The sequence below is a fragment of the Lethenteron reissneri genome, chromosome 52 (assembly GCF_015708825.2).
Source record: "Lethenteron reissneri isolate LAM-NWPU_2019-01 chromosome 52, ASM1570882v1, whole genome shotgun sequence".
Taxonomy (NCBI): Eukaryota; Metazoa; Chordata; class Hyperoartia; order Petromyzontiformes; family Petromyzontidae; genus Lethenteron; species Lethenteron reissneri.
Window position 1 is genome coordinate 9,388,546 of NC_083830.1, and position 21,129 is coordinate 9,409,674.

The 21,129-nt window shown below is 52.9% G+C and overlaps 1 protein-coding gene across 1 annotated transcript; it reads left to right on the top strand.

The window, feature by feature from the left end:
• The first annotated feature begins 4,235 nt into the window (after positions 1-4,235).
• LOC133355819 (D-beta-hydroxybutyrate dehydrogenase, mitochondrial-like) lies at positions 4,236-17,939 on the top strand. The gene is made up of 6 exons (XM_061573216.1): positions 4,236-4,831; positions 7,050-7,160; positions 8,676-8,820; positions 10,812-10,964; positions 12,651-12,772; positions 14,420-17,939. The coding sequence occupies exons 1-6, from the start codon at positions 4,613-4,615 to the stop codon at positions 14,747-14,749; spliced, it is 1,080 nt and encodes a 359-aa protein (XP_061429200.1). The 5' UTR covers positions 4,236-4,612; the 3' UTR covers positions 14,750-17,939.
• Positions 17,940-21,129: the final 3,190 nt, after the last annotated feature.

Sequence of the window (21,129 nt, forward strand, 5' to 3'; positions counted from 1 at the left end):
GAAATGGAGTGATGGGTGAGTGGGTGAGTGAGTGACACGGGCTAGAGAAGAGATGGAGTGATGGGTGAGTGGGTGAGTGAGTGACACGGGCTAGAGAAGAAATGGAGTGATGGGTGAGTGGGTGAGTAAGTGACACGGGCTAGAGAAGAGATGGAGTGATGGGTGAGTGGGTGAGTGGGTGAGTGAGTGACACGGGCTAGAGAAGAAATGGAGTGATGGGTGAGTGGGTGAGTAAGTGACACGGGCTAGAGAAGAAATGGAGTGATGGGTGAGTGGGTGAGTGAGTGACACGGGCTAGAGAAGAGATGGAGTGATGGGTGAGTGGGTGAGTGAGTGACACGGGATAGAGAAGAAATGGAGTGATGGGTGAGTGGGTGAGTAAGTGACACGGGCTAGAGAAGAGATGGAGTGATGGGTGAGTGGGTGAGTGGGTGAGTGAGTGACGGGCTAGAGAAGAAATGGAGTGATGGGTGAGTGGGTGAGTAAGTGACACGGGCTAGAGAAGAGATGGAGTGATGGGTGAGTGGGTGAGTGGGTGAGTGAGTGACACGGGCTAGAGAAGAAATGGAGTGATGGGTGAGTGGGTGAGTAAGTGACACGGGCTAGAGAAGAGATGGAGTGATGGGTGAGTGGGTGAGTGAGTGACACGGGCTAGAGAAGAAATGGAGTGATGGGTGAGTGGGTGAGTAAGTGACACGGGCTAGAGAAGAGATGGAGTGATGGGTGAGTGGGTGAGTGAGTGACACGGGCTAGAGAAGAAATGGAGTGATGGGTGAGTGGGTGAGTAAGTGACACGGGCTAGAGAAGAGATGGAGTGATGTGGTACGGGAGGACGTGGAGCTGAGTGGACTTGCCGATGGTACCAGCGGTGTCAAGATCGGCCTCTTGCGGAGGGAGCTCGTGAAGGACGCTGCTACTGGGCAAGTTGGAGGCAGTCGCCCTCCAGTAACAACGAAGGGCAGAGGAGCGACGCTCACATCAACGAGCGGAGCGCCGGGCGTGTAAAACGCACCTAGCTGACACGGTGGGGAGCACAGGCGGTGCATCTGCCAGTCATCTCAGTCAGTCAACCCATGCCTCCCTGGGTCAGCCCCATGAGCTCTTGCCAGCAGCGAGCCTTCGCCACTACACAATAGCCTCAAAGTGCACCTAGCCTGGCACAAGCCCCCTAATGCCGTCACCGCCACTTAGTGGTGAACGGCGGGGGGGGGGGGGCTGAACGATGTATTTATCTCAAATCGAAATCGCAATTTGAAACAATGCGATTAGCAAATCGCAAAGGCTGCTTTTTGCGATTTGAAAAGTCCTGTTACTTTCTTACTGGAATTGCTTAATTTTGTTTTATTATAACTTTTTTTATTTAACTTAACAATTGTTCTATGTTTGATTGTTCTATTTATATTAAAACATTTTAATAAATACACGTTGGAAGCAATTCATATCTTTTAAGTTCTCATCGTTGCATTGTAATATACAGAGCAGTTCATATTTTGATGGTATAATTTGGTAATGCTCTATCACATGTTTTAAATAGATTACAGAGTGAATATTGAACCGAAGCTTGACTTTAAAAACTGTAATCGCAAACCAAATCGCAATATCTGTCAGAAAAATCGCAATTCGACATTTTCCCCAAATCGTTCAGCCCTAGTGTGTGTGTCTGTGTGTGTGTCTCTCTGTCTCTGTGAGTGTCTGTGTGTGTCTGTGTGTATGTGTTGGGGGAGGCTCGTGAAGGACGATACTGGGCAGTTGGAGGCTTTCGCCTTCCAACAACAACGGAGAGCGGAGGAGCGACGCTCACAACAACGAGCGGAGCGCCGGGTGGCTAAAGCACAGCAAGTTGGTACAGTAGGAGGCACAGGTGGTGAATCAGCCAGTCATCTCGGTCATCTCAGTCAGTCGACCCGTGGCACCTGGGTCTGCCCCGTGATCTCCTGCCAGCGGGCGTTCGACACTTCACGTGGCCTCAAGGTGCACATGGCCTGGCACAAGCGTCGTGGTGACGTCACCGCCACTTAGTGGCGAATGGCGGTTGTTGTTGTTGTGTGTCTGTGTGTGTCACTGTGTCTCTGTGTGTGTGTCTGTGTGTTTGTGTGTCTTTAAGAAGGGGGACCGCACAGACGGTAACAACTACAGGGGCATCTCACTCCTCAGTGTGCCGGGAAAGGTCCTGGCAAGGATTATTCAACATCGCCTTGCTAGGCACGCTGAGGAGAGGCTTGCGGAGCCCCAATGCGGTTTCAGGAAAGGGCGGTCCTGCACAGATGCCATATTTTCTGTCCGTCTGCTACAGCAGAGGTGTAGGGAATTCCAACAAGACCTACATCTCTGCTTTATTGACCTGGTTAAGGCCTATGATACCATCAGTAGGCCTGGGCTCTGGGCTGTTCTTCGTGCTTTCGGAGTCCCTGACCCTCTGCTCACGATCATTAAGGACCTTCATGATGGTGAGCGGGCCCGGGTAAAACTACGTGGCCGGGAGTCGGAGCCTTTCCCTGTACACCTTGGGGTGCGACAGGGATGTCCGCTGGCTCCCACATTATTTAACATCTATTTTGACCACGTAGTTCATGAAGCCTTCAATAGCTGTACCGGGGGAATTTCCATTTGGTACAGATATAATGGAAGGCTGATCGACGCCCGGGTGCGATCAAGGGATGGCTCCCTATTGGTCAACCACGTTATGTATGCCGATGATTTGGTAATAGCTGCTCATTCAGAAGAGGAGTTGGAGACGCTGCTGCTGAGACTGGAGCGTGCCACTAAGAGGTGGGGCCTTACCATCAGCCCCACCAAAACTAAGCACTTGCCTGGGTATTTTGTACCATCGGACACTCCACCCCCACAACTCCCAATCGGTGATGGGGCAGTAGTGGAGAGAGTGGAGAGTTTTCCATACCTGGGCAGTGTGCTTATGACCGGTTCCAGTTTAACAGCAGAGGTCTCACTCTGAATCAGTCGAGCGGCAATATCTTTTCATCGGTTTGCGTAACGCTGTGTGGAAGCTACCTGGTTTGTCGCTCCGCACGAAGCTTCAGGTCTTCTCGGCCACAGTCATTCCCTCCCTTCTCTACGCTTGCGAAACGTGGACCCCCCTAATGGAGCATCTTCGCCGGTTGAAAACATTTAGGCTGGCCTGCCTACGATCCATCCTGGGTTTAACCAGGCTGGATTGTGTGAGGAGCTCACAAATCCTTAAAATATCTGGTCAAAGTCCCATCGGTGAGCTCCTCCGGCAGGCAAGGCTGCGTTGGCTGGGTCATGTAGCCCGCATGCCTAAACAGCTTTTGTTCGGCCGGATCGAGGGGGCTAAACGGGCGCGGCACGGGCTAGAGAAGAGATGGAGTGATGTGGTACAGGAGGACGTGGAGCTGAGTGGACTTGCCGATGACTGGTACCAGCGGTGTCAAGATCGGCCTCAGTGGAGGAGGCTCGTGAAGGACGCTACTGGGCAGTTGGAGGCAGTCGCCCTCCAGCAACAACGGAGGGCGGAGGAGCGACGCTCACAACAACGAGCGGAGCGCCGGGTGGCTAAAGCACAGCAAGTTGGTACAGTAGGGGGCACAGGTGGTGCATCAGCCAGTCATCTCGGTCATCTCGGTCAGTCGACCCGTGGCACCTGCTGGGTCTGCCCCGTGACCTGCCAGCGGGCGTTCGACATTTCACGTGGCCTCAAGGTGCACTTGGCCTGGCACAAGCGTCGTGGTGACGTCACCGCCACTTAGTGGCGAATGGCGGTTGTTGTTGTGTCTGTGTGTGTGTCTGTGTGTGTGTCTGTGTGGCTGTGTGTGTGTCTGTGTGTGTGTCTGTGTGTGTCACTGTGTGTCTGTGTGTGTGTCTGTGTGTGTCACTGTGTGTCTGTGTGTCACTGTGTGTCTGTGTGTCTGTGTCTCTGTGTGTGTCTGTGTCTGTGTGTCTGTGTCTCTGTGTCTGTGTGTGTGTCTGTGTGTGTGTCTGTGTGGCTGTGTGTGTGTCTGTGTGTGTGTCTGTGTGTGTCACTGTGTGTCTGTGTGTGTGTCTGTGTGTGTCACTGTGTGTCACTGTGTGTCACTGTGTGTCTGTGTGTCTGTGTCTCTGTGTGTGTCTGTGTCTCTGTGTGTGTGTGTGTGTCTGTGTGTGTGGGTTGGGGGGTCTCCCCCTCTCCCACGCTGTGCTCTGCTGACCCACTCCCCCACCCCCGCGTGAACTTTACAGGAATCGAATCGAGACCGCTGGAGTCGCACGCGAGCGCGGCCAAGTCGATTCGAATCGATACTCGCCCGCACCTGCCCACTCACTCGCTCGCTGCGGGTCTCTCTCTGTGGGTCTCTCTCGTTCTGTCTCTCTCTGTGGGTCTCTCTGTCTCTCTCTTTCTGTCTGCTTCTGTCTCTCTTCGTGTCTCTCCGTCTTCTCTGCTGCTCGCTACTCTTCGTGTTGTTGGTGTTGTGCGTGGCACGTGTGTGTTTATATATCGTGTTTGTGCTGCTGCTGCTGCTGGTGACTTTTTGTGTTTCGTATCGAAATCTCCTCCAGCGCGCTCTTGCTGCTGCTGGCGGCAATAAAAGTTGTTCACAAGTCAACTCTCTCTGCACCGTCGCCGTTGTCGTCTCCCCATCTCTCCCTCTCTCTCGCCATGTCCTCGTCCACCACCTCCACCTCCTCCACCACCTCCACCACCTCTGCGCTCTCCATGCTGCTGCTGTCGCTGCTGCTGACCGCGGCTCTCGGCATGTGGCTGCCCGCGCTGCTCGAGGCGCTGCTCGGGAGCCGCGCGGCGCTCGCCATCGTGGCGGCGTACGGCGTCTTCGCCCTCAGCCTCGCCAGGGCGGCCGTGCCGCGGGGGAGCCTCGCGGTGAGCAGCTCGGGGCGGGGGGGGGGTGATGGTGGTGGTGATGGTGACGGTGGTGATGGTGGTGATGATGGTGGTGATGGTGGTGATGATGATGATGGTGGTGGTGATGGTGGTTGATGATGGGTTGATGATGGTGGTGATGATGATGGTGGTGGATGATGATGGTGTGATGATGATGGTGATGGTGATGGTGGTGGTGATGATGGTGGTGGTGGTGATGGTGATGATGGTGGTGATGATGGTGGTGATGATGATGGTGGTGATGATGATGGTGGTGGTGATGATGGTGGTGGTGGTGATGGTGATGATGGTGGTGGTGGTGATGATGGTGGTGGTGGTGATGATGGTGGTGGTGGTGATGATGGTGGTGGTGGTGGTGATGGTGGTGATGATGATGATGGTGGTGGTGATGGTGGTGATGATGATGATGGTGGTGGTGGTGATGGTGGTGATGATGATGATGGTGGTGGTGATGGTGGTTATGATGATGATGGTGGTGGTGATGGTGGTGATGATGATGATGGTGGTGATGATGATGGTGGTGGTGGTGATGGTGGTGATGATGATGATGGTGGTGATGATGATGGTGATGGTGATGATGGTGGTGGTGGTGGTGATGATGGTGGTGGTGGTGATGATGGTGGTGGTGGTAGTGGTGATGGTGATGATGGTGGTGGTGGTGATGATGGTGGTGGTGATGATGGTGGTGGTGGTGATGATGGTGGTGGTGATGATGGTGGTGGTGGTTATGATGGTGGTGGTGGTGGTGATGATGGTGGTGGTGGTGGTGATGATGGTGGTGGTGATGATGGTGGTGGTGGTGATGATGATGGTGATGATGGCGATGATGGCTATAATGATGATGATGAATAATGGTGGTGGACGTGGTGGGTAGACGGGGATGATGGTGATGGCGGTGATGATGGTGATGATGATGATGGCGATGATGGATAAGGGTGGTGGATGTGGTGGGTAGACGGAGATGATGATGATGGTGGTGATGGTGGTGGTGATGATGGATAAGGATGGTGGATGTGCCCAGGGCTGGATTCATATGTTGTCGACCAAACAAAGTTATAGAAAAACTAAAATTTACTTTTACAAGGCTAACAACAAATAAAATTCAGCATTCACAAACGAAATAACTTTTCACTTCATCTCTGGAAGCCCCTCCAGGTGGTGGAGGGCCTCTGGGCTGCAGCCCCTGAAGCCCCCACGCCTTGATCCATCCCTAGTGGAATGGGGGTGATGTGAGATGGTTGATGGGGAACGTGGCAGTTGTGGTGGTTGGTGGTTGTGGTGGTTGGTGATGATGGCAGATGTTGTGGTGGACATGGTGGTGAGGGATGTGAGATGGTGGATGGGGAACGTGGTGGTTGGCGGTTGTGGTGGTTGGTGATGATGGCAGATGTTGTGGTGGACATGGTGGTGAGATGGTGGTTGGGCATGTGGTGGTGGTTGGTGATGATAGCAGACACGGCGATGGGTTGGGGATGCGAGATGGTGCCCTGGTCATAGTGGACGAGGAGGATGGAGTGGTGGGTTGAGTCGTGGTCGGGGAGAAGGGTGGATGTGGCGGTGGATGGCGGGCAAACCTAACTGCCTCCCCCTGCCTCTGTCCACCCAGCAGTGTGAATGGGCACACCGTAGGAGGTCTGGTGAGGTGGAGGTAAAGTGTGGGAGCAGTACTCCACATCTCTTCCAAGGCGTGTAGCCAGGGTGAAAGAGAAGGCCCCAAAGTAGCCTTCACTAGGAGGGGGCCCGTAGAGCTCCGTCTAGTGGCGCGGCATGAGAAAACAGCAGTAGCGCGAGCGAGCAATTGCAGGGCTGCACCTTTATCTGTACATGTGTCTCGTATGTGTACACGTGTGTGTGTGTGGTGCAAGTGGGGAGCGGTGGGGTATCGGTTAGCGCGCCGCGCTACAAACCCGGAGACCCGCGTTCGATTCCCGCTCACGGCCAACACCAGTGACGATTGTCTAAACCATTCCTGGGCCCTTCCCCTAGGTCGGCTCGGCCTCAAATGAGTTCCTGGTGCGGTGTGTAAAAACGGTGCCACTGGGGAGACAAAGGCGGTCGGGCGTGGTGCTGGCTACCCACTCGCGCCCCTCGTGCGCCGTGCCGGCCTTCATAGATGCTCGCTAACAGCACTTGTCCCAACAGTCTGTTAAGGCTACACGGGGGTGGGGGTATCTTTTGCCTTTGCCTTGTGGTGCAGGCGAGTGGCAAGGCGGTGCTGGTGACGGGCTGCGACTCGGGGCTGGGCCGGCTGCTCGTGGCTCGCCTGCACTCGCACGGCTTCTCCGTGCTTGCCGCGTGTCTGCACAAGGTGCGTGTATGTGTGCTCGCAAGGTGTGTGTGTGCTCGCAAGGTGCGTGTGTACGTGCATAGATGTGTGTGTGCGTGTGTGCGCGTGTGCTCGCAAGGTGTGTGCGTGTGTGCGCGCAAGGTGCGTGTGTGCGCGCAAGGTGCGTGTGTGCGTGCGTACATGTGTGCGTGCGTACATGTGTGTGCGCGTGTGTGCTCGCAAGGTGCGTGTGTGCGTGCGTACATGTGTGTGCGCGTGTGTGCGCACAAGGTGTGTGTGTGTGTGCTCACAAGTTATCTAATGGAGAGGGGGAGGGTTCCTCGCCGATGAACAAACCTGCCGGTTTCACCGGCATTGGTTCGTGCGAGCCCGCCTGGCTCTGCCGATGAGACGACGCTGAACGTCGAAACGGGTCCAAGGGTTTCGCTTGCGTTGCATCAATCCTGCGGAAGTTATCCACTCCCAGAAGGAAGGCCGTTTGGCCGACGTGATGCGTAACGAATATAAAGTCTCTTTTTACGCGGAGAGTCGAAGGAGACGTGTTGTCCACTGCGGTATTTTGTTTCAGAGCCTGCGGTCGTTTTGAAGATCCTCTTTTTGACCCGGCCGACTTTTTTCTGACCCCATCGCCTTTTCCTCTCTGCTCAGCTCTGGTGACCACTGCTTCCTCGCTCCTCTCAATCGGCCTCTGATCAGCCGGAAGTCGCCGCTCCTTGCTTTGCTGTTCCCGCAGTCTAAGAACTTCCTCACCCGCCTCCCGCTGCCTGAGCACACGACACGTACCCTGTCCAACTCAAGAGACGTCTCCTCGCTGATCAAATGTGACGCCGCATTTTTGGCAAATCGCAAAATAAATTCACAAACTCTTGGCGCCGAACCAAATCCGTTGTGAAATGTCGTCTGAAAGTATTTCTGAGGAGGCTGCCATCGTGCCCAGGATGTGGTCGGTGGTGGTGGTGTGATTAGCTTAGGGTGCTGGTGGGGTGCACTGGCTAGCAAACTGTACGCGTGCACGCACACGTACAGTGTGTCGGTGCGTGCATTGTGGAGTGTGTGGGTAGCGGTGGTGTAGCGGTCAGTAAGCTGCGCTACAAATCCCACGACCAGAGTTTGATTCCCGCTCACGGCCACCAACACTGGTAACGATTATTTTGAACCGGTCCTGGGCCCCTCCCCTAGGTCGACTCATTTTCAAATGAGTACCCGGTGCGGTGTGTAAACATCACCACTGGGAAGACAAAAGCGGCTGGGCGTGGTGCTGGCCACCCACCCCCTCGTGTACCATTCCGTCCTTCATAGATGCTCGCTAACAGCACTTGCCCCGACAGTCTGTTAAGGCTAAAAAGGGGAGGGATCTTTTGTCTTTGTCTTGTGGTGCAGGCGAGTGGCGAGTGGCGGTGCCGGTGACGGGCTGCGACTCGGGGCTGGGCGGCTGCCCCGTGTCTCGCCTGCACTCGCAGAGCCTACTAATGCCTACGCCTGTGCGCGTGCGTGACCGCATGTGAATTAGAGTATTTCTTGCGTGCGTGCGTGCAGGACGACGGCGGGGAGGGCGCGCGGGAGCTGGAGAGCCAGGCCTCGGAGCGGCTGCGCGTGCTGCAGATGGACGTGCGCAGCGACGAGCAGGTGGCGCGCGCCAAGGAGCTCGTGCAGCAGTACCTGCAGCAGCAGCACATCAAGGGTGCGCACGCAGCCGCCACGCACGCACACGCGGCCGCCACGCACGCGCACGTCAGGACACGCCGTGCAACGGGGCGGGCGCGTGGACACGAGTGGAACCGGGTGGACACGTGCGCGCATTTGTAGGCTTCTCGTAAAAAAAAAAACTTTTGGAGGCGATCGTAGATTTGGAAAAAAAAGTTTGGCTGGCTGGCGCGAGTGAGTGCGCGAGAGCGCGGGCCGCCGCGCGTCTGCGCGATGACGTCACGCCAACCCACCCCCCACACACCCACCCTCCACCCTGGCCTTGTGTCCCGCGCAAATGCGTTGTCGGTGCTAACAATAATGCAAATGTTTTAATCAACTTGGAACGCGCCGCCACCGCCACAGTACTCTTGAAGAGAGAGGGAACGACTCAGAGGCGTGAGGTGAGGAACCACGGATGAGCGGGAAGGCAGCAGCAGCAATGCCGTGGTGTGCCGGCGCCAACAACTGCCCAAGCTCAGCGGTCCTCTATATATGAAGGTGTTATTGGACGATTAATGAGTGTTTATACACGTGGGAGGAAACTGGAGCACCTGGAGAAAAACCGCGCGTGCGAGGGAGAAGCACTCGATCCCATACCGACGGAACAGATGGTGTCCACATTTTCGTCGTACGCCGTCTGGCAAGAGCCAGGGGTACGGCACCTCCTCGACGCCCACGGGAAGGGAGTTGCCACAACATTTGTGCGGGTGATCCAGCAACCCTCGCCGCTGCCTCTACAGTGCCGGATTGCAGGCAGCCACGTGCATAGCCACCACCGCCGCACCGGCTATTCGTACCTCGAGCCGTCTCGAGTCATTTCTCGAACCTGTCTATGACAGCGCAAGCAAACCACCGACTCTCTCGCTGCCGCTGCTGTTGTTGCCTCCGCGGCTCGACGCTTTACGCGGGCTGCCCCGTCCGATTGGGGGAGCTCGGTGGGCGCGGGTGTTGTGGGGGCCGGCCGTAAGCGCGGCCTTGCCACGAGTAGAGGGGGAGCCACGCTCTTGAACGAGTTCATAGCCTTGGACCGGTAAGGGGAGGACGTGGGATAAGTTGGGTGCACCCAACGGACTGGCGCAGGCGGTTCAAAGTCTCTCCTCGGTCGGCCGAGAGGAGATAAAGGTTTGCGTGCAGCGTGTGATTTAGTTACCGGGCTAATTCAGGGGTGGGATTCCCCCCCACCACCGCTATATCCACTTTATTTGTATCAACATCCCGTTATTTCAATTAAGATAACAATTAGTCCCGTTTACGGCTTATGTTATTTACGGTGCTTTTGAAGCACATTAGAATGAAGTAGAAATGGACGTGTAAACAAAAATGGTTAATAACGGCTCCATTGAAACCATAAAAAAACAAGCCAATTCTAGGTCGACTCAGTCTTAAACTGAGCACCTGGCGCTGTGTAAAGACAATGGCATTGGTGCTGGCCACGCCAACCACCCAGCACGCCGCTGTCGGACTTAACCCGTTCCCGTTCCGATGACGTACGTACGTGTACGTCATCACGTACCCGTACGTGCGTCTTTTTCTTCTGATTCCGTTACGATGACGTACGTACGTGTACGTCATCGGAACAGAATCGATTCAGAATGGAATTGGGAGTAAAAGGCCGTGTAGGAGTGCGAGTGGCAGAGTTTGGCGCCAGCTCTCGTGGACTGCGGTCGTGTCACTACAGTTCTCTACGGTGAGTAGAATGCCTTTAAAAACATCTGCGCTACGCCTCTCTGAATAAAATTAACACCGAACCGCTCGCGCGTTCCAGGATTCAGCGGTGAACGGCACACCCACCACCCTCCAACTTGCAGGCGTCTCGGAACGGAAAAGGGTTAATAGGTGCTCGCTCGCAGCACTTCCCCCAATGATAGATGTTCAATTCAGCGTGCTTTTGGGACTTCCGCATCGTTTGCATTGTGCACAAATCGAACAAGGTTTGCCCGCTAACGGGAAGCGACGTCGCCCTGTCTCCGCGTACTGCCGCCGCAGGCCTGTGGGGAGTGGTGAACAACGCGGGCGTGACGGCGCTTGGCGACGCCGAGCAGGTGCCCGTGGGCCTCTACCGCGACGTCGCGGACGTCAACGTGTGGGGCACCGTGCGCGTCACGCAGGCGTTCCTGCCGCTCGTGCGCGAGGCCCAGGGTGAGCGAGCGGCGACAGACGAAGCAGATCCAACACCCCCCCCCCCCCCCGAGTGCTGCTAGCATGTAGCAACTAGCGACGGACAGAACGGCACACGGTTTTGTACACCGGGCCGGGTACTCATTTGAGGCTGAGTCGACCTAGGGGAGGGCCCAGGACCAGGTCAGATATTCGTCACTGGTGTTGGCCGTGAGCGGGAATTGAAACTTGGGTGGCCTGGTGTGTAGGGCAGAGCGCTACACACACACAGCACGCGTGCACACGTGTTGGCACGTACGTGCGCGCCAACACGTACACGCACGGCTCTCTCTGTCATTCCACTGCTGGACGAGGGTCTCCCCTGCACCGTACCAGGTCGTGGGGGCCTATTGACAGTGCAGCCACGGTCGGAATACAACGCCCGCAGGGTTTGTGTAAAATAAATAACATAGACATCGTCAAGAATCTGAATGGAGACTGTCTTGTGCAGACCATTTTGTTATCTGAGCTGGACTTTGGAACTGCGCTGCCTGAAACTCGGGAGTGACCAACGATTCCGTTGGCCCATTTCCATTGTCACAGAGTAACTCTGGCCACCCAAGTTGGATTCTTGGTGTGCATGTGTCTGTGTCGTGCGGAGCGGTAGTGTAGCGGTTAGCGCTACGCTGCGCTACAAAACCTGGCAACTTGGGTTCGATTCCCGCTCACAGCCAACACCGGTGACGATTATCAGAACCGGTCCTGGGCCTCCCCTAGGTCGACTCAGCCTCAAATGAGTACCTGGTGCGATGTGTAAACATCGCCACTGGGGAGACAAAGGCGGCCGGGCGTGGTACTGGCCACCCGCCCCCTCGTGTGCCGTGCTGACCTTCATAGGTGCTCGCTAACAGCATTTGCCCCAACAGTCTGTTCAGGCTACACGGGGGATCTTTGTCTCTTTGTGCATCCTTGTGCGTCCTTGTGCATGTGCCTATGACCACCTCCGTTGTGACAGCAGAGGTTTCACTCCAAATCAGTCGAGTGGGTTAGCCGGTTATAAACATTTAGGCTGGCCTGCCTACAATCCATCCTGGGTTTAACCAGGCTGGATTGTGTGAGGAGCTCACAAATCCTCGAAAGATCTGGGCAAAGTCCCATCGGTGAGCTCTTCCGGCAGGCAAAGCTGCATTGGCTGGGTCATGTAGCCAGCATGCTCAGCCACTGCATTCCAAATCAGCTGTTGTTCGGCCGGACAAAGGGGGCTAAACGGGCGCGGCACGGGCTAGAGAAGAGATGGAGTGATGTGGTACAAGAAGACGTGGAGCTGAGTGGACTTGCTGTTGACTGGTACCAGCGGTGTCAAGATCAGCCTCTGTGGAGGAGGCTCGTGAAGGACGCTGCTGCGCAGTTGGAGGCAGTCGCCCTCCAGTAACAATGGAAGGCAAAGGAGAGCCGCTCACAACAACGAGCATAACACCGGGTGGCTAAAATACAGCAAGTTGGTACAGTCGGGGGCACAGGTGGTGCATCAGCCAGTCATCTCAGTCAGCCAACCCATGGCACCTGGGCCTGTCCCGTGACCTGTCAGTGGGCGTTGGACACTTCACGTGGCCTTAAAGTGCACCTGGCCTGGCACAAATGCCGTGGTGGCGTCACCATCACATAGTGGTGAATGGCGGTTATTGTTGTTGTGTGCGTGTGTGTGTGATCCTGCGTGTGACGTTGCAGGCCGCGTGGTGAACGTGACCAGCATGCTGGCGCGCATGCCCGTGGCCTCCTGGGCGTCCGAGTGCGTCTCAAAGGCAGCGGTCGCCGCCTTCAGCGACTGCCTCCGCATTAAGCTGCGCTCGGTGAGCTGAGGCTGGGCGCCTTACGTGAGCGTGACCGTGCGCGTGAGAACGAGTGTGCGTGTGAGAGCGTGCGAGTGCACGTGTGAGCGCGCGTGAGGGCGAGCGCGCGTGAGGGCGAGCGTGCATGTGAGTGTACGCGCGGTGGCGCGGCGTGCCGCGTCCTGAAGAGTGGCCATGGGTGACATGAACACCGCAACTCCGAATAGCACGGTTGGCGACATATGGCGCAAAAGAAGTTCAGCATACACACGTACAGCATCACAGAGACACCCATAGACTCAGAGAGACCCATCGACTCACAGAGAAACCCATAGACTCACACAGAGACCCATAGACTCACACAGAGACCCATAGACTCACACAGAGACCCATAGACTCACACAGAGACCCATAGACTCGCACAGAAACCCATAGACTCGCACGGAGACCCATCGTTGGTTGTCCTCCCGCATCTCCGATTAAGCACGGTTGGCTACGTACGGCGCGAAAGAAGTTCCACGTACATACATACGCGCATACACGATTGGCGTGCTCCCTGTAAACCGTGAGAAACTTGTCGGGACCAGAAAATCGAATTCTGGACTGGAAACAAATGGGAGTAGTGATGAGAATACGTAATACGCGAGAGGTTGAGACCACGACATCGCTGCTCCCCATCATGCCTCGCATGTCACGCGACCTTTCCACATCTATTTTATTCTTGCGAATGGCAATACGCATCGCCACTTACGTTCAGGAGCTAAATGACGATGTCGAGGTCTACCCCTCTTCCCAGTAACTTAAAATCGTCAAAAGTGTGCGGTTTTGATTTCAGACAGCAGCACGAGAAATGGTGCAACTGTGCCAATTAATCCAGTTTCACCCCATGGTATGCGACCCGGTGCGTACCGCAAGCGTGTGTGTGTGTGTGTGTGCGTGTATGTGCGTGTGTGTGCGTGCGTGTGTGTGTGTGCGCATGTGTGCATAGGGTACAATGCGTTTGTGTGCTTCGAGGGGAGCGGTAGCGCAGTGGTTAGCGCACCGCACTAAGAACCCAGCGACCCGTGTTTGATTTCCGCTCACAGACAACGTGAGTGGTGAATATCTAATCCGGGTCCTGGGCCTCCCCTAGGTCGACTTGGCCTCAATGAGTACCTGACAAAGCATGGACAGTGTTCGCTCGTTATACGCGAGGGATACGTTCCGGATATGCTCGTGAATGGCAAATTTTGCGGATAATGATATTGGCCTATGGAATGTTTAAGAAATTACCTTAAAGAAATACATATAGAAGCTATTAAATACGTGAAAATTACTGTAATGATCTCATCACTCCCATCACTTTATCTCATCACTTTATCTCCCATCGCTTTATCTCGTCACTTTATTTTTCTCTCTCTCGATGCAGTTGTGTAGAGTTCTAAATTCGATTCGCAGATAGCCTAAAAAGACTATATTTGGAGTATTTGGCTGCTATAAATTTCCACGTGATAAGCCACTTCGCCGAGCCATCATTTTCCATATCCAGGTCGCTTCTGAAAGAGAGCCCGATAACTCAGTGGGCCTTACCTGGTAAAATAACAACAGAAGTTTAGTTCGGTTCACCCGCCCCAAAAACAGTTTGCAAGGCCACACGGGGACGGGTGCCTTTGTCTGTGTGTGCGCCAGGCGGGCGTGACGGTCTGCGAGGTGGAGCCCGGCAACCTGACCGGAGCCACGGAGCTGCTGAGCCCGGCCCGCCTGGACTCCACGCTGTCCGCGATGGCCGACGCGTTGAGGCCCGGCCAGCGTGACCGCCTGGCGCTCGTGGCGCGCTCGCTCCGGGCCGCCGGCGCCATGGGTGTGGAGCCGGCGCTGTGGGCCGTGAAGGACGCGCTGGTGTCCCGCTGGCCCTATTCGCACTACCACCCGGCCGAACTGCACTGGAAGATCCGCGCCTTCTTGGTGTCGCTGCTGCCCTGCGTGCTCACCGATCGCGTCTTCGGGCTGCACGTCTGATCGCGCGCCCCGCGTCGTCGTTCAGGGGTTTCGGTGGCGGGCAGCGGCGCTTCTCGCGACCCCTTTCCGCTACGACGATCGGTCTACCGAGCTTGCGCCCCCGGCGGCGTAATCAAAATTGTGTCGCGTGAAATGAGACGAATCCCATTCGGATATTTAATCGAAGCAGTTGTGTACCCCTTGGTGTTTAGAGGACAGTCCGTGGAAGCGGATATCACAGAGACTATTGGCAAGATCCCTTCAAGTGATCCCTGGTCAGCGCAGCGGGGAACGGCACTTATCCGACCACTCTGCATATCAGAGTAGTGTTCGTCGCATGGCGGTTAAACAGAAGTTTTTACTCGTTGACAAGCAAACATTTTGGAATAGCAAAAGGCAAAAACTTCTCATATTTTTTCGGACCAAATTCACTGCTCCTCCGTTTTTTTCAACGGTTTTATTTAACTTCACTCGCGTTTGTCGTGTTAAAATCCTGTAATCAAAAGTTAATCTGCTTCCTGTTGTGCAATCAATTCCACATTTTGCACACATACTCAGATCCGGTGACAATGCATGCATGTATGAAAATGGGCATCAATTCATCAATCAATTGCCTCCTTTAAAGCAATTTAAATTTTTGTATGGACGGCTTATTACTTATATATATATTTGTGTAGGTCTAAAACGCCGCGGTCCCTAAACTGTGGCATCGGCTCGCACAAGAAGCAGGCGCCATTGACGCACTTCGCGACCGCGAGTTAAACGAAGTTGTTGATAAAACCGTTGTTTAAAAAAAAATGCAAGGAGTTTATTACTGATCAGTGCTGGAATTCAGCCAGATTTAGCGCAGAACCACATGTCACGTGATGGGCATTTTTGAGCGATACATTTTATTTTCGCGTGACATCAACATGCAACGTGATATCACACACGCAACGTGACATCTACACACAAAGTGACATCACACACGCAAGGTGACATCACACACGTGACATCACACACATGACATCACACACGCAAGGTGACATCACACACGCAAGGTGGCATCACACACGTGACATCACACACGCAACGTGACATCACACACGCAACGTGACATCATACGTGACATCACACTTGACATCACACACGCAAGGTGACATCACACACGTGACATCACACACGCAAGGTGACATCACACACGTGACATCACACACATGACATCACACACGCAAGGTGACATCACACACGTGACATCACACACATGACATCACACACGCAAGGTGACATCACACACGTGACATCACACACGCGACATGACATCTACACGCAACGTGACATCTACACGCAACGTGACATCAACACGCAATGTGACATCTACACGCAACGGTGCAGTCGTTGGACCAAGCTCTTCATTCCCCACCGAATGTTTCCGTAGCAGCGCTCATGCTCGTGCCGGCGAGTATTCATTGGGTTCGTGTGGTTTTTCACTCTTTAATTGCCTTAATTCTGCTTAATTCACTACCTCCCCTGGTATGCAGGAGGTTGTGGGTTCAATCCCAACCCTGACACCTGCTGTATATTTGGAGTTTGTGTGTTTTCCCCGTAATTGCGTGGATTTTTCTACGGTTTTTCCCTCCACATTTAAAATAAAAATGCGTTTAGAGTATTTGGCTGCGATAAATTTCCACGAGAAAAGCCAGTCTGGCTATCATTTGTGATAGCCAGACCGCTTCTGAAAAAGAGCCATGTAGCTCTCTGCAACCCACGTTTTAACCGCTTAACGCTTTGGAAGTTTCACTTTTATTCCACTTTCTCGCTCCGGTAGCGTTTTGCGAACAGCTTATCAGTAACATCACGAACGAGCCTTCGTATACTGCTCGCTGCAGTCGTGGCTGTGATGGCCGTGGGAGTTGTTTCAAAAACATTCAAGGTAGTAGTGCTGGTCACTTGTATATTTCTAGTTAACGGTCAGGTCATTAGTGATGTCCTCTACGTCCTGGGCAGTGTCTGATAGTCAAGAAGTCAACGGCAGGCGAGTGCCGAGCGATGTTTGTGTCCATTGTGAATGGGCAGACAATAACACATTCCTGCGGAGGGAGCTGGTAGGAACGTTGGGTTGCTCGGTCAATGGCCAGGGTCAACGGCGGCGTGGTGTATTCCGCAAATATGCCCCCCCCACCCAGTCCCACCCTCCCCACCCAGCCCCTCCCCACCCTCCCCACCCTCCCCAGCCAGCCCCTCCCCTCCCCACCCAGCCCCTTCCTGCACGACGGACACAATAATCCCCTGTGGGCTGGTGTAACCAGGAGGTTCCTACCCCCTTCTTATGTCTGTTCCTCAGTGATGAAGATAACGAGTGGGATTTTTTTTCTTCTACACATCCGGTTAACCACGCGGCATTCTGGGAGTGCGTAATGTCATCGGCATTGGTTTGGTACAAGTCAACCTTGACCTTAATCGGCACGCAGTGCCCCATCAGCAGAGTCGGGCTCTAGATTTGAAGCTTTCGTGACTGCAAGAGTAAGAGTCGGGCTCCTTTGGTGGCCAGTGGTCGATATTTTAGAACCGAGTAATCGAAGACCGATTTGTAACATCGTGCGGATAGCAATAACAACCCAATTCTAACCTTAAATAACGACGGCTGCAGAGGTTGCTTTGCATTAAACCAATGGCACTGAAAAAAAACAACTGCCGGGAGACCGTGCGTGCGGCTGATGGGATGTGTGAAAAAAAACCCACTTAAATGGCGCTGACGTCACCACGGCGCTTGTGCCAGGCTAGGTGCACTCCGAGGCCACGTGGACGGACAGATCTGGGATGGAGGCGTGCATTGGCTCCTTATTTTAAAAAGAGAGTTTGCAGATTCCGACATTTACAAAGAGGATGCAGGGTGTTATTATCCACGATGTAGAATGTGATTTTAAGTGTAGGATTATGTTGCGTAGATGATTTGGTAATTCGCGCGGCATGTAAATGCGGTTTATTTCATTTTGAATATCACTGCCACAAAATAAGATTGCATCGTCCACACATAACTGTGATGTATCTGCAAAGCTAATTCGATATTTGTGCACCGCTAACAGTACAAGAATATAACCCAAGGTTGACACGTTTCAAATCAGAAGAGAATTGAAATGACCAAGAATTGAGAAGTGTAATGTGTGACGGTGCAGTCTTTAAGTGGTCAATAGTAACTTTTTTAAAGCTTTGTGGAATGATGAAAATTGACGACGAAAGTAACATTAAAGTTTGTTTAGCGTCATAATCGTGTTCATCGTGATGCTTTGAAGCAGTTTACATCCTATCATTGATGTACATATTTATACCGCTGGTTGGACAGAGGCCCAGTGTCATTTAAGAAACGTGTCCCATCGTTTCAACTGGGTCATCGTCAAGTCCAGCCAGAGGCCTCTGGATTGCAACTCCACTGCGACAACTTGCTAGACCACGACAGCAGCCCTGTTGGGATTTAACAACGGTAAGTTTTTTCAAAAACATTTTATCAATCCATTGATAGGTGCCTAAGATGACCGGCGTTCATCAGCCGGCTCAACACCACGTGGCGTTTACGATGGCCATTGAGAGAACAATGAAGAATCAGAATTATATATTTTGTATTTAGACCACAGGAGGAAACCGATGAGCTGTGAAGCTCTTCCTGTCCCACACGTCCACGCACGCGGTGCCACGCGCGGTCCGGTTCCACACGAGCGGCTCACGACCACCTCCACCACCACCACCCCAAGCAACGCGCCCGGTGGCTCGGCGTTCGGAACGTTGCGAGGGTCGAATCGTCCTCGGTGGCGGTGGACCGAGCCCATCCCTCCGGGGTCGAAGATGGTTGTCCCGAGCGTGTGTGGAATTGCCACCGCTGGCTGAACAGGAGGGAAGCGCTGCCGAAATTCTCATAAATGAAAAAACCCTCTTCTTGGCTCTTTCGGTAAATTCACGTAAAGGGAAATAATAAAATAATAAAAATAAAACAATAAAATGCAATTCTCACGACGTTTCGGCCACATTCCACAAGTAGTAACTAATCCCATATCTGCATTTGCCATAAATATGCTAAATTCCTCTGTTATGTAAATTCCTTTGTCAAGGCGCTCTCCTCTAACCCAGCTTAAATATACAAATATACGCTGCCAAGCTTGGTGGTGTTCATTCGGACGCTGTCTTTCCGACAGCCCTGTTCTTCACCTGAGGACGGATGCTTGCGTTGTGGCCGAAACTTCGTGAGAATTGCATTTTATTATGTTTTTATTTTATTATTTCCCTTCTACGTGACTTTACCGAAAGAACCAAGAAGATGAATCCCTGCAGTCACGAAAGCTTTACATCGAAATTGAACAAACCCTCTTTTACTCTTGGTTCTTTCGGTGAAGTCACGTAGGTAAAGAAAATAAAAAATAAAATAAGACCTCCCAAAGCCCATTTGAGTAAGAAACCACTTTGGGGGCGTCCATAAATGACGTCACGCACCTAGGGGGGGGGGGTCAGACATTTGTGACTGACGAGGGGGGGGGGGGTGAAAATGTGACGTCACATCAAAATGCGCAACTTTAAATAAATATAGAATTGTTATATTTTCAAAATGGAAATATGGTTTTGGGGGGGGGGCAGCTTTGTGACGTCATATTTGAGGGGTTATTATTTTTTCCTACGTGACTTTGCCGAAAGAACCAAAGAGTATGTATCCTTGCAGTCACAAAAACTTCAAATCCAGAAAGAACCCTTTTTAAATTCTTTATATTAAGTTCACTTGCTTGCTTGCTTGCGCGCTTACGACCGTGCAAATCTTTCGGTCGTTTTTTAACCCACTTCCCGTGATCCAATCGAGCTGACATTTTGCACACAGACTCGTTGTGCGTGATAATTTATTTTCGTGAATAAAAATTTCCAAAATTTTACACTTTTTAGGAAAAAATTAATTATATTTAATTACCAATTGCTTAATGGTGGCAGGCAATCATCTGACCCATAGGTGGCAGCCATCTCAAGCCAGAGGACGAGGACTCTTGCCGCCACGCATATAAAGGATTTATAGTGAAAAACTTTGTTTTTACGGGTTAATTTTTATTAGAGCCAGTCGCTTGAATCGAGGATATCCATGCCAATAAGATAACCTGTTTGATGTCCAGTCTGCGTTACTCTCTGAAAGCTAAGGACAGGAGATGAATGTGATCAATGAATGAACCGTTGGATGAGGCTGGAGGATGCACGTACTTCTTTCACACCGTACGTAGCCAACCGTGCTCATCGGAGGCGACGGAATCGTGGTTCTACCGTCGGTGATGAATGAGCGTTCCTTGGACGGCAGAGACGAGATCTCGGTGCCCTCCGTGAGCTTCAGGGGGAGAGGGGAGGGAGGTGCTTTGAGAAAGAGCGCTCTTTGGACGTGCGGCTTTTTGCAAGCGCCGATAACGATCGCAGGTGCGGCCGAAAGTGGAACGGAGGTGGTGGGGGGGGGGGTGGAGGTCGTTAGAGAAAAGTGTTGAGATAGCGGACGCCCTGCTGGGACGGACGTCCAGCCAAAGGGCAATATAAATTTTTGGGAAAATTAAAGGGACCGACTCCATGCGGGTCATTTTGGCTTGGCTCCGACACGGCTTGGGACCCACAGAGACGCGAGCCGCTCTGTTGTTTGAAAAGTCGCTTGCGCGGCTCGGCCAAGGCTGGGATCGGTTGCTCAGAGCCGGCTCAAGCCGAGCACGACTTTTGAGCCAAGTCTGAGCCGAGCCGCAACTAAGAATGCGGGGGCCTTGGTGTTGAGCATGAGTTATGTCACGCCAGATCTAACGGCCGGTGTGCTGAAGCCGTAACAGATTTGCACGTTTTCGTGACAAACCCTACTGATTGGCCGTGTCGGGTGGTTGCGGCGTCTAACGACGCGTTTATATTTACGCGATCTAACCCCCCAAAACAACGTTATCATGGATAATATTGCTCGCGAAAGCCGACGTGTTAAACTGGTTTTATTGGCAACATTATAGGCAGGCTAAGCAATGTCGCGTCTGCTTTAAGCAAGATTAGAGGACTCAAATATTGTCCTTGTTACGTGTGAATGTTCACAGGTATTGTAACAGAAGTGACAATTCAACAAGAGTATCGCTGTACTGGCGGTTAAATTTCGATTTAAAACTTTCGTGACTGCAGGAATTCATCATCTTGGTTCTTTTGGTAAAGTCACGTAGAAGGGAAATAATAAAATAATAAAAAGAATTCGAATAATTTAATTGGTTTATTTTTATTATTTTATTATTTCCCTTCTACGTGACTTTACCGAAAGAACCAAGATGAAGATATCGCTGTACTATTATTAATCGACACGATACTACAGGTCCTCCTTGGCTAAGCGAGAGAAAAGACGACAGCTGGATATTGGAATTATTTCAACGAGACGTGATCGACGCAAGGGGCCG

Coding starts and splice junctions, on each gene's coding strand:
- LOC133355819 (XM_061573216.1), top strand. CDS start 4,613: ATGTCCTCGTCCACCACCTCCACCTCCTCCACCACCTCCACCACCTCT. Junction 8,821..10,811: donor GCAGCAGCAGCACATCAAGG/GTGCGCACGCAG, acceptor CTGCCGCCGCAG/GCCTGTGGGGAGTGGTGAAC. Junction 12,773..14,419: donor TCCGCATTAAGCTGCGCTCG/GTGAGCTGAGGC, acceptor TGTGTGCGCCAG/GCGGGCGTGACGGTCTGCGA.